General features: G+C 57.9%; 5 protein-coding genes across 5 annotated transcripts; 2 read left to right on the forward strand and 3 right to left on the reverse strand.

The window, feature by feature from the left end:
• Nucleotides 1-996: 996 nt before the first annotated feature.
• BESB_006310 (DNA-directed RNA polymerase I RPA43) lies at nt 997-4,548 on the forward strand (the record flags this gene model as incomplete). Its single annotated transcript, XM_029359386.1, has 6 exons — nt 997-1,331; nt 1,903-1,983; nt 2,331-2,524; nt 3,111-3,220; nt 3,574-3,650; nt 3,840-4,548. The coding sequence occupies 6 exons, from the start codon at nt 997-999 to the stop codon at nt 4,546-4,548; spliced, it is 1,506 nt and encodes a 501-aa protein (XP_029222299.1).
• Nucleotides 4,549-6,111: 1,563 nt separating this feature from the next.
• BESB_006320 (G10 family protein) lies at nt 6,112-7,451 on the reverse strand (the record flags this gene model as incomplete). The annotated part of the gene is made up of 3 exons (XM_029359387.1): nt 6,112-6,162; nt 6,703-6,881; nt 7,232-7,451. The coding sequence occupies 3 exons, from the start codon at nt 7,449-7,451 to the stop codon at nt 6,112-6,114; spliced, it is 450 nt and encodes a 149-aa protein (XP_029222300.1).
• Nucleotides 7,452-8,912: 1,461 nt separating this feature from the next.
• On the forward strand, nt 8,913-11,396 carry BESB_006330 (uncharacterized protein; the record flags this gene model as incomplete). Its single annotated transcript, XM_029359388.1, has 3 exons — nt 8,913-9,380; nt 9,833-10,359; nt 10,544-11,396. 3 exons carry the CDS (start codon nt 8,913-8,915, stop codon nt 11,394-11,396), a joined length of 1,848 nt encoding a protein of 615 aa, XP_029222301.1.
• Nucleotides 11,397-13,208: 1,812 nt separating this feature from the next.
• Nucleotides 13,209-15,280, reverse strand: BESB_006340 (ABC1 family protein; the record flags this gene model as incomplete). Its single annotated transcript, XM_029359389.1, has 3 exons — nt 13,209-13,331; nt 13,554-14,630; nt 14,912-15,280. The coding sequence occupies 3 exons, from the start codon at nt 15,278-15,280 to the stop codon at nt 13,209-13,211; spliced, it is 1,569 nt and encodes a 522-aa protein (XP_029222302.1).
• An 80-nt stretch (nt 15,281-15,360) lies between these two features.
• Nucleotides 15,361-24,323, reverse strand: BESB_006350 (ABC1 family protein; the record flags this gene model as incomplete). Its single annotated transcript, XM_029359390.1, has 13 exons — nt 15,361-16,550; nt 16,659-17,792; nt 18,158-18,345; nt 18,655-18,865; nt 19,135-19,240; nt 19,798-19,932; nt 20,382-20,594; nt 21,249-21,362; nt 21,955-22,082; nt 22,376-22,552; nt 22,905-23,048; nt 23,533-23,683; nt 24,297-24,323. The coding sequence occupies 13 exons, from the start codon at nt 24,321-24,323 to the stop codon at nt 15,361-15,363; spliced, it is 3,918 nt and encodes a 1,305-aa protein (XP_029222303.1).
• Between the last annotated feature and the right edge of the window lie 1,721 nt (nt 24,324-26,044).

Consider the following 26,044-nt stretch of genomic DNA (forward strand, 5'->3'; position numbering starts at 1 on the left):
TGCGCTTGCTGGTTTATGGGCGGGACGCGGCCTCCTTTGGCGTTGCATGCCTGCAACCCCCACACAAATGTCTTCGAAACCGTTTCACTTCCAGCGTTCCGTCGTCGCCCTCTGCGGACGCGACTCAGAAATTCAGTCGGTTCAGTCAAGAATAACTTGGGATACCCACGTTCAGATATCTTCCGCACAGGACGAGCTGGATAGGCGACGCGCCTTGCGCAACTTCGTCAGTCAAATGAATGCACAACGTCCACGCCGCAGAGCGCTCTTTTTTCTTTGTGTTGTGGTCGCCATGCCGCTGCTTACAGCTTTCGCTGGCGTGTGTTGACGTCTTCTAACATTCTGCTGATAGTCAACTGTACGCGTCAGCCGAGCAGGGGGCTGCTGGTGTCTGTCGCGTGGCTGGTCAGGGTAATTCAGGCGAAGACTGCTTATGCTGTCTTCGTGTTCCATCTCGACTTCATCCAGCGCTGATTTTGCAGTTCTGAGAGCTCATCTGCCTCTATGTTGTTGTCTTTATCAAGCGTGGATGAAGGGCGCTCCCGGTTCCGGCGCCATACTTCTGCAGTTTATGGGCCGCCTGACGCATGCCGCGACGAGCTCAAGTCGGTCAATCCGTCGTTCACTTTGCACCCGCTCCGTTATCCTCCACCGGGATTGCCTTCTCCAACCTGGGTCGGATAAGAACTACGCTGCTAGGGTTTTTCAGCAGCGAGGTTGTGCAGCAGTTGCGGCGCTGCAGCGTGTCGGTGTCTGGGCGGGCAGCTTGGCTGTCTACTTCCTGTCCCGCGGAGTGTCTCAGGGTCTTCTTGTGTATCTCAGGCCCGGCTTCTGTTGGCGCTCACCTTCGTCTTGCTCTCGTTTCCTGCCGAGCTCTCGCTGCGCCGGCGACTCGGTAGATTTGCCGAAGCCGGCATGCGGACGCGGGCGAGCTCTTGCCTCACGCGATAAGCCCCTGCTCTGTCCTCGCCTTTGTTCTCTCGTGGTGGTGTCACCATGGCGCAAGTCCCGTGGGAGAAACTCTCCCAGAGGCCGGTCTCCGAGGCGGAGGCTGGCGAGTTCCTTTCGCGGTGCCTGTTTCAGCTGCGGCGCTGTTCACTCTCGTCTGCGTCTGACGGCACGGGCGTCGATGGCGCCTTGATTCAACAGAGCGAAGTCGTGCGGCAACTCCGCAGTGTGCATGCAGCCGTGAGCCAGTCGCAGCGCCTCTTCTCATCTCGCAGCGCCCAACCGCGCGCTTCGGGGGAGACGACGACCGCTCGCGATTCAGAGGCGAGCTTCAAAGACCTCGCGGACCTGCGCAGGAGTGTCTTCCACGTCATTAAAGCCAAGTAAGCGCCGACGTCTTGCGCTCTCAAAAGCTTCTCAGGCCGACGCAATCCGCGAAATGGAGCGGCGGAGTCTGGCGCCGCTCGTCTACAGCATCTGAGGGAGTGAACTGCTTTCTGGTCAGAGTCATAGACTAGTTATCCGCTTGCGAAGAGGAACACGGTCGCCGGTAGAGAGCGTTTCAAAGCTGTGACGCCTCGCGCGTTGCTGCCAGGGATAGATGGCTCAACAGGGACGCGTTCAACGCGTGGAACGCGAATGCAAGTCGCGAGTCTTTTCTTTCCTGCTTCTTCTGGTCTTCGTCTTCGATGCCCGTTTCTGGTTGTGAAGCAGCTGACCTACGCCCTAGTATCCCCTTTACATATCGCGCGCCGCCGCGCTTCTTTCGGTGGCGTCTGTCTTTTTTTCGCCCTTTTTCTCTGGCTGGCGGTGTCCGCACACCGGGGCGCCGGCGTGTCCGCTGGGCGCTTCAGCGCAAACGTCGAGAGTTAGCCGTGTTTGACGCGAGGATTCTTTCCTTTTTCGTGAGGAAGACGTGGCGCTTTGTCGGCTATGAGTCTGCATGTCTTCCAGGGGTATGATTCAGCTTCTTCCGCGCCACCTGGGAAACGCCAAGCTCGGCATCAACCTGTATCTTCTCAACTTCCTTCTCAAGTTAGTCGGTCCTCCTACGCGCATGTTTGCATCGTGTCCTTTTTTTCGTATCCTAGGCGCCTCACTCTTCGTTTCTGCTTTCTGCCAGCGCGGCCTTCTGCTTCCAGCCTCAGCCTCATTCGCGCCCCTCCAACTTCGCGTTTTTCTTCTCTCCCTTTCTGCTCCTTTTCGCTCTCGCGTTTCTTCCCCGCATCTCCGTCGTGCCGTTTAGCTCCTGCGTTCCCTCTCTGCCCAGTCCCTTTCTGTTGCGCGCGGGCTGTCCGGGGCGTTCCTCTCTCCCTTCTCCCCAGGCGCCTTGCGGCGGCTCCCCTGACAGTTCTTGTGTGTTTGTTTCGCCCCTTCATCAGGTATCTCCCCGAATTTCACGGCGTCTGGCTGGCTGTCGACGGCTTTCGTGTGCTGCAACCCAAGAGCGCCCACGGCAGCAGCGCGTGCCCGCTGGGCTACATGATTCCCGATGTCGATACGGGCGGCGGCGTGATGCTTTTCGAAATCGAAGTCAACTGCCTCGTCTTCAAGCCGAAGACTAACGCCATGCTCAGTAAGCGCGTCGCTTCCTTTTCGCGTTCCCCTGCCTCGACGTGTTTTGATGCAGCTGCGTCTGGAAGGCCCTTTTTTCTCTCCCTGCTAAAATCCCTGAGCTCATCTGCTTCGTCTCTCTGCGCGTCTGTAGCTTTTCGAGATGCTCTTCTGCCTAGTATCTGAATCTTGATGTTGTCTTCCTTGGCATCTTACACAGCCGCGTGGCTGAACGGGCCTGCCGGCGAGATGCGTTTCAGTGGATTCTTAGCTTCTCACTCGTTTTTCCTCTCTGCGTGCTCATCCGTCCGAGTGCGCAGACCGATGCACCGATGCAGAGGGATGTGAGCAGTGCGTCTTCTCGCTGCGCTTCGTCTGACTGCTTGAAGCCGCGCGACATTCCTCATCTGGTTCTGTCTCTTAGTCGTCATGGCGAGCGTGCTTACTCCTCTGAAGCTATCGTCAGCTGCCCGTTTTGCTTCGTTTCTCTGCGGCGTTCGACGCCCCTACTCCTCCATCCACAGCGTGGCTGCTGTCCCACGCAGAAGGCCTGACAAGCTCTCATCCTGTGTTTGTTGGCGTTTTCGATTTTTGTCTGTCTCTCTCAGTTGGTCGCCTGCAGACCGTCCGCCCCAGCCACGTGAGACTTCTCTGGCTCGGGCTGTTCAGCGCGGTCGTTCCGCGACATCGACTCTCTCGCGCCTATGAGATTGACCAAGTAAGTCTCCTTTTTTCGCGTTTCTTGGGTCTTCTGTTGCGGCCTCTCGGCGCTGTGCGGCGGTTTGTCGCCTCAGCCCCATCTGCTAGCCGAGCGAGAGTTTCGCTGTCACGTCTTCTTTTCTCCCTCGGCGGGTCTGAGCACGTGAGGTGTCTCACGCGCTTGTGGCGGGGCGGCTGCGGTGTCGCTCCCTCGCGCTTTCCTCCTCTCCCCTTCTTGCAATCTGTCGCCCGACTTCCGGTCTCGAGTTTTCTCGATTTTTCCAAGGGTCGATACGGGACAGACGCTCGTACAGCAGCGCGCGGTCATTGCGGGAAGCCTCGAATGTCTCCTCTCTCTGCTGTTTCGCCTAGGAGCAGAAGAAGCTCATTCAACAGAAAGGCGGAGCCGCCATCGAACAAGGCGACCTCGTTTGCTTCCAGTTGATGAGGTAAGAGGAGCGAACCAGAAAGGAAGCAGAGAGGGGATGTAGAAGGCGGCACATCGCTGTGGGCGCGGAGGAGAGACGAGGGGAAACACAGGATGCTGCGTCGTGAGTTTCTGGGGCTGCTCGGCTTCCTCTTTTTCGCGCGCTCCTAGTAGTTGTATTGTTTTTTGTGTGTTTGTTTCTGCTTTACAGCTACACGCAAGGCTCCCGTGCTGAGTTGGTGAGCTTGGAAGGGAGCCTTGAATCGGCGTACGCCGGCCTCGTGGTCAGCACGAAGAGCGAGGAAGCAGAGAAGAAAAAGAAGAAGACACACGGTGCACGCCGCGGTAGCGAAGAGGAACCCGCAGAGGGCAGCGAATCTCCGAACGCGAAGAAGAAGCAGACCTCTCACGACGAGGACAGGGACAGAGACGCAGCTCCCGAGGAAGGGAAGAAGAAAAAGAGGAGAAAGCACGAAGAGGAAAATGAAGACGAGGGCAACGCGGCGGCTGGCGAGAAGGCCTCCGAGCCGGGGCGCGACGGTCACGACGAGTCAGACGGAGAGGAGGAAGAAAAGTCAAAGAAAAAGAAGAAGAAGAGAAGAGACGATGACAGAGAGACAGAGGAAGAAGAGGCAGCCTCGTCCAAGCCCGAGGCGGATGAAGAGGGCGAAGTTGGGGAGAAGAAGAAAAAGAAAGAGAGAGCAAGGAAGTCCCACAGCCACCAAGAGGAAGAGACAAGTCCGGCGGCCGCTCACTGGCGGAAAGACAAACAAGCAGGCGGCGAAGGAGTAAAGAGAAAAGCGAAACACGAGAGTAGAGAGGAAGCAGACCGAGCCCACGTGGGAAAACGCAAAGAAGAGAGAGAGGACACGGGCCCTGCTGACGCCAGCCCTGAGCACAGGAAGAAGAAACGAAAGTAAAACCCGCTCGACATTTTTTCCGCGTCAGACTCGTTTCTCTGCTACTCTCCTGATTGTCATCCTCGTTTACTACACATATACATATATATATACACATACATAAATATGCATGTGTGTGGTTTCGGGGAGTGATCTCCGGCTCGAATATGAGCCTGCTTGTCGACAGCTTTCGCGTTTCTTCCGCTTTGTATCGTCTCTAAGTCTCCTTCTCTCTCTTGTCTCCGCCAGCATCCGCTGTATATGTTTTGGCTTCCGATTCTTCCTGCACTACCCCTGTCGCGTTTTCTGCTCCTTCTTCTCTGCTGGTTCGCTTAATGTCGGCTTTCCTCCGCTTTTTCGCATCGTCCTCGTTTTCGATTTCCTTCGCAGACCTGTCGACCCGACAGGCGCGTTCTTCGCGCTGCATGTTTGCCTCCTTGTGCCAGCAGAGAAATATATCTGTCGCGTGCAACTGCGGAGTGCGCTTCCGCGTTGTAATAATTTTTTCCTGCGCTGGGTACGTTCTGAACAGCTGAGGAGTTTCGCTCCCAGCGGGCGCAGGCGCTACTTCATCGTGGCGCGAGACGATACAGTTTTCCAGTTTGCACACACACAGAACGCTAGTTTTTTACAGCGAGGACGCTTCCGGCGGCAGGGAAGCTTCCTCGCTGAAACGGCGTCCCCAACGCAGCTGCAATAAGGGCCCCCAAGAGCGCGTCCAGGCGACTATGAAACCTTCCTGAAAGACCTCAGAGGGCTGCCAGTAAGCGGCGCAGGCTTCCGTGGCTCGGGTGCGTGCCTGGAGAGAGCGCAGCTCGATAAAACGTCTGCTGAGTCGCTTGTGTGGTGATGTGCTGCGCACCGCGTGGCGACACGACATGTGAAGTTCGCCTTCGCTTCCGAGCCGGGCGACTCGGCGGCTTGCAAGGCCCCGTCCGTGCCCTGCATGAGCCGTTTTCAGAGGTTGCTCTAGACAAGATTATTAACAAACGTGGTAGAAACCAAGTTCGTAGCAGCATGAGACGGTTTTCAGCTGCCCGAGCCACGCCGGGCTGCCAAGAGTGAAAAAAAAACGGAATCACAGTGTACGTGCACCCTCGACTCCCGCAGTCGCGCAGCCTTCAGCGGAAAGCAGAGAACAGCTTGCTCGTCTTGCAGGGAGTAACGAAGGCGAGAACATAGACAACAGTTCGAGTGATAGAAGACCGCGGACGACCTAGTCGGGAGTAGAGACGGTCAGACTCAAGCAGCATACAGATGGAATGCGAACAAGCAAAGCAGGAAAAGTGGCGCGTGCCCTCTCGCTCACCTCCCGTCCCACATCTCCAGAGAAGCAGGCCTTTTCTGTCCCGTTGAGCCAGGCCTTGTGTGTTTCTCCGTAGTCAACTTCTGCTCCTGCAGCCGTACGCGAAGGTGAAGCGCCGAGGCCTTGCATACAGCAAAGAAACGTCCGCTGCGCCTGGTGTGCGCCTGATTGGATGCCGGTGTGTGTACACTCGCAAAGAGAGCGGGGTATGAGCAGACGCTCGCCGAAACTCGAACGCCACGGAGCGATGGAGCGACTGCAGCTTTGCGTTTTCAGTTTTAATCTCCACTGGCGCAGCCTCGGCAGCCGCAGTGGACGCACTGGATGTTCTGAAGTGACAAACAAAACAAAACGCCTATTCTGGGGACTGATCTGTGTGTGGGAGCTGATTTCCATCGTGAAAAACACCAGTGGAGATTTGCTTACTGAACCATGCGTTCTGTGCACGACAAACATTCGTTCAACAGTGTCCTTCAACTGCAACAGCTCATATCTTCAACATTGCGGCAAGCCGCGTCTCTCCACAACCCATCCATCTCTGATCCGTGACACGCGAGCATGTATCCACATGCGGACTATACACCAATAAATATATATACATGTTTGGGTTTGGGTGGACCTCCATGTTCATATATCTACAGGAAGCGCGGAAAAAAAGAGACGGGCTCGTTCTGCGCAGACGCATTCTCTCCCCGGTCCACACTAAAGAGACATCTCTCCGCTCAGAGTCGGAATAAAGGTGTTTTCGCGATACCTTCTAACGCCTGTGAAGCAACAACTCAATGGCAGATCTCGCACCTCAGTCGCCCTCGAAAAAAGGGCAAGGAAGCCAAAGACAAATTTGTTCTGCCGGCAAGCCAACCGCATACCTGTTGCGTGTCGGACAGACTGTTTTTGGGGACGCGGCAGATGCAGGTCGTGGAGAAGTTCTGGTCTGACGCTTGGATGCAGCGCAGGCAGCAGAGCTTCTCGTAGCCCGGCTTCTTCCACTTTGCAATCAGCTTCGCATCTGCGTACCCCTCGCGCAGGCAATACTCGTACAGTTCCTCTGCAAAAGGCCGCATACGAAGACAAAAAATGCGGTGACACCAGCGCAAGAAGAGAAAACCGAAACAAGAACACGAGGAAAAGGCTACCATTACACATTTTGCACCATATACATACATGGTGCATATTGGGGCGGCAAACGGAAACGTACGTTCACAGATATGTGATCTTGGCGCCTGTACCCTAAAAAAATTCACCCTGCTGGTGACGCAGACGTCTCCCCTTCAATCGGAAGTGTATCAAGACCCATATGCATATATATCTGTAGAAACGGAGGGAGTGAAAGAAAAAGATGACGCCGTTCGAGAGAGATAGGCCATTGAATGAGAGAAAGCTTGAGTCCCAACGCACTCGAGATTGCCTTGCGCTTGTAGTAGCAGTCATAGATGTATCTTGAGCGCTGGTGGTGCAGCTTGAAGAGCGGCCAACTCGACTCGCATTTGCGCTTGCCCTCGTGAGGTTCCATCTCCGCTTCGCGCATTTTTCTGTTCAGCTCGATAAGCGTCGGCTCGAGCAGCTCCCAGCCCTCAGGCGGCTTCTTATTCTTGCCGAGCGTGCGAATCTTTGGCATTTTGAAGAGAACGGAGAGGAAGCGCAAGGCGTGAAAGGACGGCAGGCAGGACGCGAGGCGCCGAGCCGAAGCCGGAAGGAGAAATGGGCAGAAGAACGGGAAAGTAGAAGAGCAAAAGGGCAGTGCAGCAGCGGCCTCGCAGTAGATCCGCAACAGCCCGAGAGCGGCCGCCTACACGAGATGAAGAACGACTTGACGAACGGAGCTGAAGAAGAATTGGCAGAGAGAAACGACAAGAACGGTTCAACCGCAACGACAGGGGAAGAGAGAGCGGAAGACAAAGGAACAGCGGCTGAACCCGGCGAAGAGCAGGGGCACACAACGGAGAATCACGCCGACGGTAGAAAGAGAGGTGGCGGCGAGCAGAGAAGTCCCGTCTGCCAAGAGAGCAAACGGGTGAAAAATACGTACGAAGCGGTCTGCGGAAGAAAGACAGCGAAAAAAAAAAACGGCCGGGAGGAGAAGGGATCTACTTCAGAATCCACGTTCCTACACGCGGTCGGTAAGCAGAACCGACCGGCTCCACCGGCGGAACACAAGTACGCAGGGATTTAGAGCGACACGCCGCGATAATTAGAAACTGGAGACAGGAGGCGAATCTTCCTTGCGTTGCAAACGCGAACAAAGTGAACGAATTCGGGATTCGTTCCTCGACTCCCATGAAATGTCGCTGGCTCTGCATGCACCGGGTGTGTATACAGCTCCTTTCAGTGTACAGGCATCGCGCGTGAGCGCTGTGGCTCTCTGATTTCAAGCAGAAAAGTTATCTTCCTTTCGGTGTGGTGTGCTCCACAGTCTCGTTTTGTTCACTCTAAAAAGAGGCGGCTCTGCAAGGCATCAGGGAAGGATCACGAAGCGCAAGGGACGACCCTTCTAAGATATGCATGCCGCGCAACAGATGTCTCCAGTCGTCAGCGGTCAAGCCTGACAGCTGGGCAATCCATTCTCACCTCTCACTTCCTCCTTTTTTTGGTTCGATTCTCTGGCTTCTTGTATGCAAACTGTGAGACTGCAATTTGCCGGCAGAAAGGAAATGTGAGTTCTCTGCTGCCTTCCTTCGGCGCGCGTACACCCGTTGTTGGCGGGTGAGCGTCTCTTAGCTCGCGCTGAGCAACCGCTTTTCCACGCCTCTCCGTGTCTGCCGTACTCTGTTCCGTCTACGCCTTCCTCGGTTGTTTTTCTTTTTCTCCGTCCGAGAGACTCAATTCAGTTGGATGAGGGCACAATCGCCGCGACCTGTGGACGGAGGCTTCTGCGGCGGCTAGTGAGCGCCGACGGCCACGTCCGTTTTCACCGCTCGCGAACGGCTACTGCATCTCTTTCCACCGGTTTTTTTTCGGTACGGGTCTCCTTCTTTCTCGTCCACGTGTGCTCTCTGTTCGCGCCAGGCGTTTCAAGAAGTCACGCCCTCGCCTTTGATTCGGTTTTCTCCGCTGATTTCTGGTCGCCTGGTTCTTCGCCATGGCTCCGCTCCCGTCGAGTCCGGGCTACCGCGGCGTCCCAGGGAGCCATCCGCAGCCCGGAAAAACGCTTCCTGTTTCTTCTGATTCTTCTCCTCGAGAACCACCTCGCTTCCCGTCTCTGGCCTCGCTCAGGCCTTCCGCTCTCCTCTCCCCCGCTCTCTCCCGACACGACGCCCTCGCGCGAACTCGCTCGATGTGTTCACAGAGCGCCGCCTCGGCGTCGTCTGCTTCCTCAAAGGACTCTGCATCTGCGTCGTCGAGCACCAACTCGTCAGCCTCCTGCTCACCGCTGCGTTCGCCTTCTCTGGGGCCGAAGTCGCCTCTCGCCGCGTCGTCTCTGCGTTGCTTTGCGGTGTTCACTCTGACGCCGCGGGGAGAAGAAAAAGTCGCAGTTGCCTGGCGTGTCGGGCGCGCACAGAGGCCGGCATTCGAGTCGGTCCTCCGCCGCGTCGCCGCGGCGTATCGGGTAAGTGGAGCAGCCTCAAGAAAGCGAGAACCTCAAACGCGCGAGAGAGGCTGGGGCCCAGCCGAAAAGACAGAGAGGCGGAAATCCGCCAGGGGCTAGCGTCGATTCTTTGAAACGCGGGCGGAAACGTGCGTGTTAGGTGAAGTGTGGCTGCCTTCCGAGGTTGCGCGAGGCCTCTAAACAGTGCTGTGCTTCAAGCAGACCCCAGGCCGCCCCCTCTCCCCTCCCCTGACGGTGAAGAGTTTTAGGAAGACGAAGCTCGCGCCGTGGTAGGGCGAGTCTGAGCTGCCGCCGTTCGCGCGCATCTCCATCTCAGTCGGGCACAGACGCCTCACGCAGAGCGCGGTGCGTCGTCTGGTTGAGAGAAGCCAACTGCATGCGGCGCTTCTTCTCACGTGTTCAGCTGTGGGTTCGCGTGGACGCTGCCCATCGTGTGGATTATGTCGTTTTAGGCTCGTCTCCTCGCGTCTTCGTCGGGCGAGGAGTTCCTCGGCGCACAGGAGCGCCTGCGGCAGCAAGTCCTGAGGTGGACGCAAGGTGCAGTCTTTTGTCTCTTGGAGGCGCCGAGGGCGGGCGTGCAGTTTGCCCCAGCCGAGATGCAGCTGTATGTCGCCGTCAGCGACTCGCTCCAGCTTCCGCCTGCCGTGGTCTTCGAGTTGATGGGGCTGGCGTGCCAGGAGTACGCGGCTCTGACTGGAAAGCGGTGGAGCAGAGTGGCTGCGCCCAACGGAGGCGAGCCTGAAGACAGCAGCGAGAGCGAGGCGTCTGCTCCGTCCTGGCCAGGGCGGAGGGCGTCTTTTTCGTCGACTTCCGAGAATGCCGAGAGCGGCGCAGGCGCCGCAGGCGAGCGAAACAGGCAGCGGGAAGCGCAAGTCACGCCCGCGACCCACCCCGACAGAGAACAGTGTGAAGAGGAAGCTTCTCCTCGGGCAACTTGTCTGCAAGGAAGGAGAAGGGGCTCCGGAGGCGACGGGCGGCGGTAAGCGGCGGACGAGAGGATATTGCTTTCGAGTCGACGGGCGTCGTCCCTGTGCTGCGGGTGTCTGCCATCTATCTCTCTTTACGTCGAGTGTTGTCCCGCCTTCCTCGTGTGCCCAGGCGTTTTTTCGCGGATGTCTTCTTCAAGATTTTTGCCCGTTGTGGGCGTGTCTGTTCTTTTTCAGGGACCGTGCGGCTTTCGAGAACTTCCTCCACCTTCTGTTGATTCTGCCCGAGCCGCGGCTGCTGTCCAGCTTCCGCAGGCAGATCGCGTCTTCGCCTCTCTCGACTTCTCTGTACTCGGTTGCGTCGCCTGCGCCGTCCTCTCGACTCTCCTCGTCTCGTGCTTCGCCCGTGCAAGGGCCGCTGCCCTCCGCCTCGGATGCCTCGTTTGGCAGTCAGCACTCTCCCTCTTCGCTGCCTCGCGTATCTTCTCCGCCCTCGCGTGACACGCGGCATGCGCCCGCCCGTCGCCGCGCGGTGGCTGAAGCTCGCGAGTCGACCGGAGACTCGCCGCCTGCCAGCGGCGGTGCGCCGAGTGACGCAGAGAGCCGCACGGCCTCTGCAGCTCCTTCAGGTCTGTCGCCGGCGGAAACCTACCGCGAAACGCCCGGCGCGACGCAGACGGATCTCGTTTGCCCCTCCGCTGTCCTTCCGTGCTCCATCGCCTCCTCGGCGTCTCCACTTTTCTCTCTCCCTTTCCGCTTCCTTCATCCCGAGCCCAGTCAGCGCGAGCTGGCACCTGCGAAGTCGCCGCCTGCGCCTCCCGCTGCGTCTTCTCTTTCTCAGATCGCTGCTGTGACGGCTCGAGTGTCGTCGTTGAATGCGCTCTTGGAGGACAACCTGCGGCTGCTGTATTCCTCCTCGGCGTCGCTGGAAGTGCTCGAGCAGAAGACCTCTTCGCTCTCCTCGCGCACGCACGTCTTCGTCACCACCTCGCGACAAGTTCGCAGAGTTATGTGGCTGAAATCGAAAAAGATGTACTGCGTGGTGGCTGGAGCGGTCGTCCTCATCCTCGTTGTCGCCTGGATCTTGTGAGGGCGACGGCGGCGAAAACGACGCTGTCGCCTCCTGAAAGGAACGCGCATCGAGCGCCAACATGTATGCATATATATATATATATATATATATATATATATATATATATGTGTAAATGTTTATACACATTTGCATATACCCTTGTATTCTGATGCGTTATATATATATATATATGCATAGGTATATGCATATGTTAAAGAATAGACACGCCTCTACTCTGACGCGCGTATCAGAATATATATGTATGTGAGTACGCTTGCACTCAGGCGATCGTAGTCGCGGGCTCTGTCGGGAACGGGGGCTGGCGCGTGCCCAGAGGCGCGTGGGATTTCCGGGTGTCGGTAGGGGCAGCTGTGCGGATGGATTGAGGAATCCCCTTCTGCATGAATGCAGTTTTGGCTTTTTTCCTCGCCGCAGGCAGAGCTCGAATGAAAGTGCCGCCTGGAATACACGCAGTATATACATATATAAATACATATATATATTCATATAGATATAGATAAATATACTTGCATGTTTGGAGAGCCGTAGACTTTGCGCGCCGCGTTCCGCTTTAAATGCCTGGTATTTTCCGGGGGTGTGTGGTGTCAAATCTGCGTTTTGACAGTGGAGCCGCGTGGGCACGCGCAGGCTCAGTGTGGCTGGCGTAAGCGCTTCCGTGTGCGCTTCCTTTTTGGTGATGTGCAGGCGAGCACCGTGCCGGCTGGTGTGGGTTTCCTTGCCGCATGTATTCCTCTAATTCTCTGCGAGTGAGTATACGCAAATGTTTGCAAGTTTCTTCCTGTCTGCGGGTAGCCGGGTTATGTAGCGTCAAGTCCTGGGTGAACTCTAAGTCTCGCTCTGGCGGCGCTCGCCGCTCCGACCGCGAAGCACCGCCGCTGCGCCGCAGCGAGAGAAAGGGCAGGGACATTTTTCCTTTGCATGCCGGGTGAAACAGGCGTTGAGCGACGGAGTGGAAGTTTGGCATTTTCCTATAGTATGCAAAAAAATTGTGGATAAAGTATTCATGTGCTTCAATACAATAAACTCTTTTCAATCAAACTGAAATTTGGAAAATGGTAAATGCTGCGAAATTTCCTCCTAGAGCTTCACATCATCACCCTAAACTCATACACGATGGACGCCCTGAAGCAGGACGCACGGTATTTCCGCACTAGCCAAGGTGCGCGGTTCGCGAGTCAACCCGCACGCGAATGCGGCTGTGCGCAGGTGCTAGAGGGATCCTGCAACTTGATCTCCGCGGAACTCCGTGAGCTCCTGCGATGCCAGCAGCCAACGCACATCCCGTGTGCGCTTCTCGAGAGTGTGGCTTGGGCGCCACATGAACAGCACGAGGGACTCGAAATCGCGCGAACTCTCTTCTCAGCAGAACTCCTCAGCACGCGCAGCGCACTGCATGTTGCGGCGCGTCCACACGAAGGGGTCATCAGTGGAGGCGCAAAAAAATGTTTCTGTCGATGGAGAAAGATATCCGTACAATTGCATGCGCAGCCTGTTTTGTGTGCGCGTGGGGGCGTCCAGCAGGGGGCCGTGTCACGACACCTCTGAAGCCGAAGGACCACGCACTTTCTTTCGCTTTCTAGCAAAAGTCTATATCTTTATACATAAATCCCTGAGGGTGGTGACTGTGGTGCGAGGCATCCCGGCGCGGTATCATGTGTGAAACGCACGCTGGATCGAGAGAGATACGGCGAAACTGCCAAAGATAGGTGGAGATCCCTACTTCACCGCATGCCCCCATACAGAAACAGGCCTCTACCTTCTGTCACCACACGACGCATGCCCACATACATACACGTTTTACTGGAGAATTCACCGAGTCGGCTCCTGCTTGGGCGTGAGGTTTGCGAGAACCTCCTCGAAGTCCACGGCAGTCGACCATCGCGGCTCGAGGCCGAACTTCCTCAGAATGAATTCCAAAATCTCTCGAGAAGCCTGGAAAAACAACGCAGACACGCACGCGAGATAGGTCTCGCATTCCCGCACTCTCTGCGTCCCCATTCCTGCTCCTTCTCCGCCTCCTCTTCACTGCGTGGCCGTCTACACGGTGTCCCCCGCCGGCCCTAAACCGTAATGCTCATCGCCCCGTGTTGAGCCAAAATGTCTAGGCGTCCACCCCCCCATCGCTGAGAGTCTGCCCCTGCCCTGTGACCTGACCTGCGGGCCTGTGAGCACGTCGTTCACGAGGATCGCAATTGACAGCTTCAACTCCGGGAAGCAGAGGGCGATGCTGCCACCGAAGTCGCCATGGCCAAAACCGACGACAGTGCCGCCGTCTCTGCGGCCTTCAGCGTTTGCGCTCGCAGTCGAGAGATACGGAATCCCTTTCGGGCTTCGCCTGCCCAACCCTCCCCCGCTCTCCGCTGCTGCGCCGGCGCCCACTCCCAGGCCCCGACTATACGCCGAATTCGCCCCCAAGGTCAACGCGGCCCGCTCGAGCCCCCGGGGGCTCTCGGTCGCCCGGAGTCGGGCTGCGGGCTCCGGCGTCGCGCCTCGCGCAAAGCAGGACGAGGACGAAGGACGCGCGTACAGGCAGGATGCGGCAGGCGAGTGGAACGCGGTGGGTGACAGCGGCGTCGATGCCGCGCCTGCAGGTGTCTCCGTTTCGCCGCTGCGCGCCTCCTGGAACCGTAGAAACCGCGCGGCGAACTCTGAGGCGTGAAGCGTGCTGCGCCGGCCGAAGGACTGAGCTGCACGCATGCGCCAGAGGCTCGTCGGCGTCGGCGGCGGAGGTACCGCGAGGTGGCTCGCCTCCATCTGCGTGCACTCGTAGAGTTGGTAGCCGAGTCCCCAGACGCGACTGCCGCCTCCGGTCAACAGCAGCGTCTCCAGGCTGCCGTCGACTGTCGCCGGCGTGCGCGCAGCCTCGAGCGTCGCGCTGTCGAGGATTTCGCCGGCGGCGATCGCGGCGTACAGCCGCGCGAGCCCGTAGGCGGTGAAGCGCCCGTTGGTCGGCGGGACGTTCTTGGAGACGATTCGGCGGCTGTCGTAAAGGAGGGGATCCATCACGTGCGGCTTCTTCCGAATCAAGTCGAGCGCAGAGACTCGCGGAATCGGCGCAGCAGGCGCCGGCAGCTGCTCGCCGGCCTGCGCCGCTGCGGCGCCGCGCAGCGGGCGCGAGAGCCCCGGCGGCGACGGAGACAGCACACGCGAGCAGCCGTGGGGTGACACGGGCTCGGACGGCGAGCCGCGGTCTAGTCGGCCGGCGCCGCGTGCCTCGTCCTCGTCTTCGTCCTGCGAGAAGGCGCTAACGCCCGACGACGAGCCACGAAGCGACGCCGAGCGAGAGGAGAGCGCCGAGAGCGCCAGCGCAGGCGACAGAAGGCTCCGGCGACGCACGACAGGCCTCGCCGACCCCTCGCGCCTCCGGTCGCGACTCGCTACAGACGATATCGACGACGGGCGCCTCCGATGCAACGAGGAGAACCGGTGCGAAGCCTGCCGCCGCGAAGCCTTCTCGCGCCCGCGGCCCATCTCCTCGTCCTTGGATCTCTGGCGCCGGTCGTCGCGCCTACTCGTCGATGTAGGCTCCTCTCCGTCGCCCTCTGCCCCCCTTCGCGGCGAGAATCCGAGGCGCCCCGCCGGGCGCCGCGCGGCGACGCCGACGACGCCTGCGCGTTCGTCCTGAGTCCGCTGCCTCCTCTCGACGTCCGCCGGCTACCGGCTCTGTCGGCCTCTTCTTCCTCGGGGTCGGAGTCCTCGTCGCGCCTTCCGTTTCGGACCTTTCGCAGCTTCCTCAACGCGCGCTCCCTGTGCAGGCGCTGCCTCTCGCGTCGCCGCGCCGAGTCCTTCTGCTTCCGCGCGGCCTCGTCCTTGCTCTCCTCTGGATGCTCGCCGCCCGCCTGCGCCTCCGCGTACTTCTTCGCGGCCTCGAGCTTCTCCATGACCTCCTGCTGACTCACGTTTCCGAAGGAAATGCGGCGCCGCGCCGACGTCAAGCGCCAAACTAGCGGCGTCTGCGCCGTCACTCGGCACACCTCCGCAGGAAAACGCGCGCGAGGCTCCTCAGAAGAAGGCGACGCTGAAGTAGAAGAGGAAGAAGAGAAAGAGGAAGAAGATGAAGATGATGACCAAGAGGAGGCGGAGGAGTCAGGAGAACGAGACGCCGGCGGGTGCAGCCCGCCGGCGTGGGGGGACCGCCGGGGGGTGAGGACGGCGAACGACCGCCCTCGTCGCCTGCACTGGGCGAGTCGCCCGCGGGCGCGCGCGCCTCTGTTTCCTGCGCGCCCGCCGAGTTGGGCGAGGAGGCTTCTCCTCCAACAGGCAAGGCGCGGGCGTCTGCGCCTGGTGCTCTATTCGAAGGGCTCGAAGACTGCGAGGAAGTCGTGAGTTTGGCGCCTCGCAGCTTCTCGCTTTCGCGCGGGCTCGCCTCGTCACTGGGGTCAACTGCCTGCTCTGCTAGCTCCAAGCCAAGCGGCTCTTCTTGGGCATCCTCGAAGGAAGCGAGCGGCAGAGTGTCTTCGCGTCCTTCGCTGGGTTCGCCGCCCTCGCCGAGCGACTCGATGGACTTTATCTTCTCTGTCTGGGCGCGTGACGCGTCGTGCGAGCCTTTAGAGGCCGCGCCGCCGGCCGCGGCTTCGCGCGCATGTCGCCCAAAGGCGTTTACATCCTGCGCGTGTTGTGCGCCTTGGCCTGAGCTCCGCCCCTCCTCGTCTCCTTCGTCCCTGGAAAGCGAGACATCGCCGGCAGTGCCCACGAGCACAAAGCTGCTTCTTCTTCTGCCTCCTCTATGCGGGCGCCCGTCGGGGGAGTCAGGCGCATGCAGAATAACGGAAATGTTGTCTCCGCGTCCAGCTCCTTCCTCTCCCTCCTCTCGTCCACGAGCCCCCTGGGCTCCTGCCTCCTCCACGGCAGCGACGTCGGCGCTTCCTTCCGCGCGGCCATCGCCGTCTCTCGTGTCGTTCGCGCATCGGGAGGCAGTGCACGAAGGCTGCCGCTCGCCAGCGTCCCCCGTGGGGCCTTCGCGCGTTTTCTGCTCCCCCGCAGCCGTCTCAGAAGCGCTTGACAGCCGTGTATGCTCACCCGCCTGGTCGCTGGGTCCGCTGTCTTGTCCATCGAGCCGTTCCTGCCGCCCTCTTTCGCCGAATTCACTCGAGGGCGGGCTCAACGGCGAGACGACCGGCGGCGGGGTGAGTGGCTCCAGCGCGCCGGGGCCTGTCAGGCTCACACCCGCAGTGTCGCGCGCGATGTGCAGGTTCACGCGAGAACTGTTTTTCGTGTCTTCCGAAGGATGGAGAGAAGATTCGCTGTCGACATACGCACGCGTCTTCTCTCCGTCTTCTTCTCGCTTGTTGGTCACCGCATCCGCCTGTGAGTTGTGTAGTGTGCTTGTCTCCTCGCTCACCCGCGCATCTCGGGCCTCTTGGTCCCCGCCCTGGCTCTCTGTTTCAGTCCCTTTCGTCGCCCCGCCGAGGTCTTCGCTCGGTCTCCTCCCCGCCGCACCCTCTCCCGCACGTTCCGCGGCCGCCTCCGGCGCGCGCGGCGCCGTCTCGGCGTCGCGGTGGCTGTCCGTCGCCTCTTCGGGTACGCTGTTTTTCTTCTCGCCGTCGTCGGAGTCGCTCCGCAGCTCGGCCGCGGCGTCGCCCTTCAAGGCCGAGCAGGCCGCGGAGGCCTCGCCGCGGCGCGAGTGAAGAAACCGGTGCCCGAGCTTCTCAGTCAGAATTTGTTTCCCGTCTGCGAGGGTCCTGGTGAAGGACGAGAGGGCAGAGAGCGCCGAGGCAGAGAGGACGCGGGTCGCTGCGTCTTTGACCCTGGGCTCCTCGACGCTCGCTCGCTGCGAATGCGCCGCGGAGCTCGACGCGGAAGACGGCGGAGCGAAAGACGCAAACGGCGAGGGACCGACAAGCGGCGAAGACGCGTCGGACGCCGATGCGGACGACGCGGCAGGGCGGTCTTTCTGCGTCTCCGCCCCCTCGGGACGCACGTCCTTCGGCAGCCGGGCTGCGTCCGTCGTCGTCCCTTTCGCGCCGTCGCTCGCGGCGGCGGCGGGCTGCGTCTCTTCTTCCGGGAGAGGCAGGAAGATGCAGTTTTCGAGGTCGTAGGGCCTCAGAAGTTTCTCTTTGACGAAGGTCTCCACGGGGATGCAGGCCACTGAGGCGACCAGCTCGCTCACCGCCCAGCCGTAAGTCAGGTACGCGTATCGGCCCTCGACGCCCGAATCGGTCGCCGGCGGCGCGTCCTCAATCAGCCGCACCATCGTCTCGTAGTTGGTCAGCTTCGACAGCGTCAGGTCGACAGGCAGCGCGCGGTGCAGGCCCGCGCGGTGCGACAGCAACTCGCGAATCGTGATGTTCTTCTTCCCGTAGCGAATGAAGCCGTCCCACCAATTCGAGACGAGGTCATCCAGCTGCACCTCGCCGTCGCTGACCAGCTTCAGCAGCGCCGTCGTCAACAGGCCTGCGCGAAGAGGCGCGCACCAGAGACACCCAGAAAAGAAACAGAATCCACACACACAGAGGAAAACGGAAATTTCCCGAGTCGAATCCGCGACAGCAGTGCGCCTGAGCGCAGACGCGAAACCAGCCCCGCGCGGTCACAGACGGAGGGCCCTCTGAGGGAGAGACAGGTTTCGCCGCGCACGCCGAGAAGAAGCGGGGACCCAGCAGCTGAGGCACAAGAAGGAGACTTAATCGCCTTCGCTTCTTCGGCTCTTTGCCACAGGGCACGCGAGTCGACGAGGGCAATGTCGTGTCGCCCCAGGGGCGGAAGAGCCCGTGCAAGACAGCAGGCGAGAAGGGGGCCGTCGCGCGCCTGCGACGCACCTTTTGAGACGCAGAAGCCGCAGAACAGACTGTCGGAGGTGACCGGTCGCGCGTCGACAGGGCCCATCTTCCCGATGCACGCGTCTACGAGCAGCGCCCCCTCCTTGATCACCGCGACTTGACAGCCGAGCAGCAGGCCCCGGTTGAACAGCCCACGAAGAAGTCGGTGGACGCGAACTTCCAGCTGCCTGCAAAGGAAGGACACATCGACAAAAAAGACACAGGCACTTGCGCGTCCACTGAGAGAAGGGAGTGCGCTGCGCACGCGGCTTCGTGAATCTGTGGATTTCTGAACCAGTGAATTACAGTGAATTCGCGTGTGCGTCCACACGTCTTGAATTGGTGTGAGGAATCCTTGCAGAAGGGGTAGTCTGAGAGACCAGTGCACGGAGAGAACGCTTCTGAGGCCGGTGGAAGCAGCTGCAGAATCGCAAGTCTCCCGTGCCTTGCGAATCGAGAGGCATGCTTAGCACGGCTTGTCTTCGCGGTTTCCGTACGAGTGCGGCTTTCGATACGGTTTCCCAAGCAGCTGAACGTAGACGAGAGGCGAGGGCGGGACGTAGCGCTCGAAGAGGCACTCCTGCGCGCGCTTAACCATGATTTGGAGAAATGGCAGATTCACATTCAGCTGGACGCAGAGCCCGTGGAGCATCGACGCGACGCGGACAAAGAAAATGATGTCCTTTGGCCAGTCCTCCAAGGGATTCTCTAAAACCAAAAACAGCCACACAGAGACACGCGCTGGCGAAGCAGCAAGAAATCGGCGAAAGCCGACGAAACCGACGCGAACCGCTCTGAACGTGGTGGGCGTGAACAAAGCGCAAGAGAACTCGGATCGATAAACACAGACAGGCGCTCCAGATCTGAACGAGCGCCCTGCTCGTAGTCCACACTCTCCAGACACAGCTGACAGAGACGCGTCGGGCTGCGGACTCCACTCCAGACTGTCTAAATGGTGGTAAGTCTCAGTGTCTCACTCTCTTGGATTTTCTTCCGAGTCAAGCCCGCCTTCTGAGCAGCGCCGAGCGTCTGACCCGCCGACTGCTTCAGCGCGTCCGTTTTGTCTTTCTCCACCTCGCCGTCCTGAACGCCAGACGAGAAGAAAGTCCACAAAGAAACTTGGCTCGACTGCTGGCAGGGCACAGAAGGCGTTCAAAGTCGGGCAGACGCGAAGACAGGCCCGCTTAGAAGAACAGGAGGTCGCCAAACTTCCATGACAGCGCAAGGAGGCTGCACCGACGCAAGCGGAGATGCGGATAAGAAAATCGACTCACGAAACAAGAAGCGCGTGGGGTGGCACGCAGGATTCCACAACACCCCCTATGTCTACAGAGCATACGCACATATACAGTAACCACACACATATATACATATATATACACATATATATGGATATATTTATGTAGATATATACACATATAAGCATATATATAGGGATATATATGTATGAGTAAATATATTTATGGATACATATATATACATATTTACTGACATGCCAGACGTGAATCTGATGGCCTGCACGGGAAGCGCGCGTCGTCGAAGGCGTCCCCCAGGCACGTTCATCGATGTAACCGCGTACGCATGCACGCGAAAAATAAAGGTGCGAGCGAAAGAGACGAGCGAAGCTTGACTCTGCTCACCCTCAGGGCAATGCGCAGCGCGTCCATGTAGATCTCGGGGTCGATGACCGCGCCCGCGCCTTCCTTGAACTTGAAGCCCATATCCTCGAACGCCTCCATCAGCCCCATGACGTTCATCGACGCCACCGCGTAGACCTAAAAAAGCAAGAAAAAAGGAAAATACACACCCTGAAACCGCGAACGCGGTGAGCCGACCGGCGAATACCTCCGCGCTGCACGCGCTTGATTCCGGGAGCCGAGAAAGCAGTCAACACCAAAGACAGCTGCGGTCTCGGGTTTGCGTCCGTGCCTTTGAATGCCTTACTCCCAGCCCGCGAAGAGACGCAAGGAAAAAGGAGAACGCGAAGCGCACGCGGTGAAAACGCCAACACAGCTTCCCGCCGCGAATTCCGCAGTCGCGTCGCCGGCAGGCGCGACACGGCGTCCGCCGCGAGAGCTGCGCGAGCAGGCTCTGCGACTCAGTCTCTACCGTGAAGCTGTCGTCTGTCGTCTCTTCTTTTTGTTGAGAGACTGCACCGCCACGCGTCCAGAGAACTCCTTTGCTGTTCACGCTCTGTGAACGTCGATTCCCTGCGGCACCTCACCAACTTGGAGAAGGCGAGCTGTCCCTTGGAGTCGAACTCCTTGACGAGCCCCCAGTCGAGGATGATTGGCGTCGCCTCGCCCGTCTCTTCGTTGACCTCCACGAGAATGTTGCCCGGGTGCGGGTCGCCGTTGAAGAGCCCGTCGATGTGAATCTGGTACGCGAAGCTGTCGCAGAGCTTGAACATCAGCTCGCGTCGGTCAACCTGGTAGTGCTGCGAGAGAGGGAGGCACCCATGCGCAGCGGCCGTCTCGTTCCGTGGACGGGTCGCGCGCAGACGGAGAGTCGTGGGCAATGTGGGAACCAAACCTACACTTATGTGCGTGTACACCACCGAATGTGCCACGAAGCTGGCTGCCCAAATACTGTATTAAATAGGAATTTCCTCATATTTACGGTCCCCGCGTAGTCGCGCGAAACCCGCAGTCGAAGCGAAACAGTGGGCATCCGTTCTCCGCGATACACGCGGCATGCCTGCTGAAAAGGCAGAGCCAGACGCGCGTCCGCGCCTGCGCATTTACCTAGCTCGAGTCGAATACCAGTCTCTTCACAGATACATATAGATACATAGAGATAGAGAGATAGAGACAGAGAGAGCAATATGGATAGAGACAGAGATAAAAGATATACCTATAGATGGAGATAGATATAGATGTAAAGTTATGTAGAGATACAGACATGTAGATTGATACGGATAGACACGAAGAAAGAGATAGAGACATACATATAGATGTAGGTATATAAATATATATTTAGGAATATATACTTGTGCGTATTTCTAGTACATGTCTACACGGTCACCGGCGTGCAAGCGAGACGGCCGCGCGGAGTAGCCGGGTGGAGAAATAAGAGAGGAAACCTGGCGTACGTCGAGCTTTTCAGTGTCTGTGATTTTGAACCCGTTCACGAATTCCATCACCAACACTTTCTTCGAAGTGAACTCCGGATACGGCTTCGGGATCTTTACTCCGATTCCTGATCGCTGAAAAAATGCACAGGAGGGGGCGGGGGGGGGGAATTCAAGCTACACGAAGCAGGAACAGGCTGCCGCGAAAGCTGTCACAACCCTGCAACAAAAAAAAAGCGGTTCGGGTATATTGGCGTGCAGCAGAAAACTCATCCCAATCGAACCTGGCCGTACTTCCTGCGACGCTCCTCCGCTAGTCCATGCAGAACATACGGTCGGGTCTGCATGCACGCTTATAACCAAATATATTTATATATCTATATAAACGTATATATTTACATATATATGTATATGAACGTGTGTAGGCATGAGGAGCGAATCAAGATGTGAGTATCCGCATTCACGAGGCTACGCCCCCGGAGCATTGCCGTGCCGTGATTCAAACGCAAGGTCGCCATTCGATCTCGTTTACAAAACACATGCGCCTCGATGCATTCCTAGACATTTGTACATAGACAGGGACGGACCTTGGCGATGAAGTGCACGGTAAAGACAGGAAAAAAGGCAGCGAGTGTGACAGCGAAAGCAAGCCGAGCTAAGGTAGCGCGCGATTCACAAGGCTCTGTTTGTTTGCTTCATTGGCATGTTCTGTTCACAAAAGACTCACCCTGACGCCCTCGTAGGCGCGCAGCTGATGCGCAAGCTCGTAGCGGAAATCGAGTTCCTTCGCCGCCGCCTTCTGCCATTCTTCGAGAATCGGCGCGAAGTTCAATCCAGACTCCAACAGGCCAAAGGCTGCAAAGAAAGTCAACTCCGCAGAACCAGGAACGGAGAAACTGAGAGGCAGCAGGGCAAGGAGAAGAAAGGCTCGGCGCGTGCGAGAAAAATCCCCCATTAGTAAGTGCAACAGGGAGTCTGACTTCAGTTGTTGTCTGCTGTGTGTGCGAGAGGCCAGGAATGAGACTAACACGCGAAGAGTGGAGAGACGCAGGAAAGACAGAAGGGAAGCGTATTTCAACGGCGAGAGAACAACACAAAGCAAGAGACAAGGAAACGCTCCAGAAACGTTTTTTTTTCCGTAGTCTCACCCCAGGAGAGCTGTCGCAGATTTTGCATGTCGTGGCTCAACAGCGTCTCGACATCGGCGTGCTGCACTTTCACGACAACAGGCGACCCGTCCTTCAGCCACGCGCGGTGCACTTGACCGATGGAGGCGGACGCGAGGGCCTCGGGTTCGATTCGCTCAAAGATCGCGTCGGCACATCCTGGCGGCAAACAGCGAAGAACAAACGGGGTCAGGTAAAACGTGGCAAGCCCTTTCGAGCGCGGGGGGGGGGGGGGGGGGGGGGGTGGCCTCGTCGCTCAGTCAGCCACCCAAGGCGACGGCAGGGCGAAAGGAGGACGCCGCCTTGCATGTGCGCATCTTCAGGTATGCAGAAGTGCATCGCACTGGGACCCTCGCCCCCGACCTCTCTGTGGTCAGGCTAGGTGAGGCTCGCATCTCGCGTTGGAGAGAAATGCACGTTTCTTCAAGTTTAAGTGGATCGGCGGACGCTCAACACCTCCAGAAAACTGCTTTAACATCGAAAACTGTAGCCCTTGACTTGTTGTTCGTACCGAGCTCGGAGGTGATAGTCTTCTTTATCGAGGCGAAGTCGGACGTAGGCATCATGTCTTGGAGCTTCACCAAGTGGTGTATGTACTGCTGCGGGAGCAAGTCGCTCCGTGTGCTCATGAACTGACCGACTTTCACCCACCATCCTGGAAACAAAGAAAAGCCGCAGCTCGATATTGCTTTTTGTCCACCCTTGCGCAGCAAAGCGGGTGTCCAACCGAAGACTGGCGTTCAAAGAGAGCCCAGAAGACTTGCATGCGCGAGCATCGACGACGTCGCCAAGCTCATCACAGCCAAGCCACGCCGCGAAGAAACGGTGTCGCCCTCAAAGAGCCATCAGACATCTATGCAATACGGAGATCGATACCCCTCCACACACACGCATACACACAGGGATACATACATACGTACACACATACATGCTTACACGTATGTATGTATGTATGTATGTATATATATATATATATATATATATATATATATATATATATATATATATATACATAAGCACTACACGGTTACAGGCAGCTGTCCAGTGAGGCAGGCGTCCGCATTCGCGCAGGGAAGAGTGCGTCTGTGGAGCTCTTTCTCGGCGTTTTTCAGTGCGGTTTTCCCTGCAGGCGATCTCACCTCGCAGTTCTTTGATGTTTTCCCAGATGACGTTGGCGAAGTGCTCATGGCGCTGCGCCCAGAACTGCGCCTGTTCCTCTTGAGGCAGCGCCCGCGCGCGCGCCTGAGAGACTTTCCAGCCGACGTAGACGTTCGACCAACACCAGAGGGTCTGCGGAGCCGCACGCGGCAGACGAAAGGGACTCGGGGGGCGAAGAAAGTTTGATTTCTACAGCTAAAGAATACAGGCCTAGTTTAGAGACCGATAAACTAAAACTAAAAAGCCGTTTAGTCTGTAGGGGAAGAAAGGCCAGGGAAGCGCACGAAAAAACGCCACAGGAGAGCGTACCGCGGAGTGCTTCCGCGCTTCGGAGCAAGGCGGAGGCACACGCGAAGACGGGGGCGAGACGTAATGGAGACGTAAGTGCGACAGGGGAACTAGACTACAGGCTGGTGACTACCGAGCAGAGGAAGAAAAGGACGCAAACTGGGAACACGCGGAAGAGCGAATGCGCATAAGAGAGAGAGAGAGAGGCAAAACGATAGGAGAGACAGTGAGGCAGCACGGGGAGGACACCAGTCGATAGCGGCGTTGCCTCTCCCTTCTTAGCGCGCCACGTCACTGGGCACACTCGACAAAAACGCGGTTTCGCACCACATATCACCTTCCTATCAACAGGCGGCGCTATGGAACTTCCGCCAGGCAACTGCTGCGGGTTTCTGCTCGCGAATGCGTGCCCGGGTGGGCACCCTCTAGTTTTGCGAAAGAGAGGAAAAAGGCCTACCCGCCATTTGCGATTCCACTGCTCCATGGTGTCTCAGAGAACAAGCGATTTCCGAGAGAGTTCCCTCGAGAAACTGCAGGCGATCCTCCTGCCTTGGGGCGCCCTAGGCACCCATGACCCGCGCGGTATGGAACAAGCGCGCAGACGAAGCGATGAGACAGAAAGCAAGCAAGACGACGCCCACACGTCACTCGCTGAAGGGCGAGACGCATAAGAGCGAAGAAACGCGTCCGCCGACCAGAGAGTCCAAACACGAGCCAGGCCGTCTTCCCGACGACAGAGGCAGCTGAGGTCGCCCTCGACGTGATGAACTCCTCTCAGAGACGGGCACGAAGGAAATGATACGCTCGTTCCAGAAGAAAACACGGCAGGGGCGAGTGGAATCCCCGCTGCACTCGATCCTGCCGCTGCGGGCGACCTAAAAAGAAAATCCACGCAGGGAGCTGCAGCAGAACAAAGTCGTCCTCTCGAATGTCGCTTCCTTTGGAGAGTCGTTCGTCACAAAGAGCTCTGATGAGAAAAAATTCGAGGCCGCGCTTGAACACAGGAGCCAGGGGCTGTCTTCCTTCTTGCAAGATGCGCCTCTGTCCGGCGAACCCTCTCGAAGGCGAAGAACAAAGCCGAGAGGAGAGGACTGAAAGTCTTGAAGTTCGCTCGTGCAGACAGGGAAGAAAGTGGAGAGTTGGACTATTGGCGGGGACCCCTGCTAATTCGCAGGCGCCACCTTTCTCTCCCGGATACAGACACGAGGGTCGGTGGGAACTCTTCGAGCTCCCCGGAGGCAAGCGGCGAACGAATCTTTGGGGCAGACAGAAGTACGACCACGCCGTAAACAAAAAAAACCGATGTGAACTGTGGATTTATCCGCTTTAGTGCGGAGAAGATGCCAGAAGATGATAAAAAGCGAACTTCGGACAGAAGACAAGAGACGGCAGGCACTGGAGCCCCAGGGTGAGTGCCCGAGCGGGATCGAGAATCCGCAAATTAACGGGAACAACTGGTAGGTTCAGAGACTTCCAGACGTGTGTAGGCACATGGAGCGCAAAGTATACGTTATATATATTACCCGGCTGCGCACACCAAGGTATACGAAATGGATATTTGGATTCCAACGCGCGCGCTTATCGTACACACGCACGCAACAGCGGCGATCGCGGCCATCCGTGAGTCGGTGAACATTCGCACGCCTCACCGGAAGAATTCAGGTGAAGAAGGCGATTAAGAAAGCTAGACGGAAGCTCAGATAACTGCGGCTCGCTGCCCGGTTGAATTGGAGACTTTTGAAAGAGGAGGGAGCTGCACGCGAGGACGAGCTTCGAGTCGAAGTTGCGGAACTACGGAAAAGCCATGGAAAAGCAAGGTTTTTACACCTAGACAGAAAACGAGCGAACCGTACAGACTTCCTCCTCATTTAATACGGAGAAAACAAAGAGAGAAGGCTGTGTTGAAGATACACGTGAAACAGAGAGGGGTGGAAACGCAGACGGCGTCCCGCCGAACAAAACTCATTCGCTTATTAGCGGCCAAACCTGGAGAAAGCCGAGTTCTCTTCCAGGTGCGCGCGGTGATGAAAGGAGACACGGAGGATACAGGTTTGTTTTTTGACAAAGGAAACTGCGAAACATGCGGTAAGAAATTGTGTCGAGGCTCGACGCGCTGGTGAAATGACCGCCAGCGCCCGTCCGCGTCTGTACGGAGAAAAGTGCCTCAAGCGCAGAACACATAGTAGCGTTTTCTCTGCTGCACGC

Source organism: Besnoitia besnoiti, chromosome I, assembly GCF_002563875.1.
Source record: "Besnoitia besnoiti strain Bb-Ger1 chromosome I, whole genome shotgun sequence".
Lineage (NCBI taxonomy): Eukaryota > Apicomplexa > Conoidasida > Eucoccidiorida > Sarcocystidae > Besnoitia > Besnoitia besnoiti.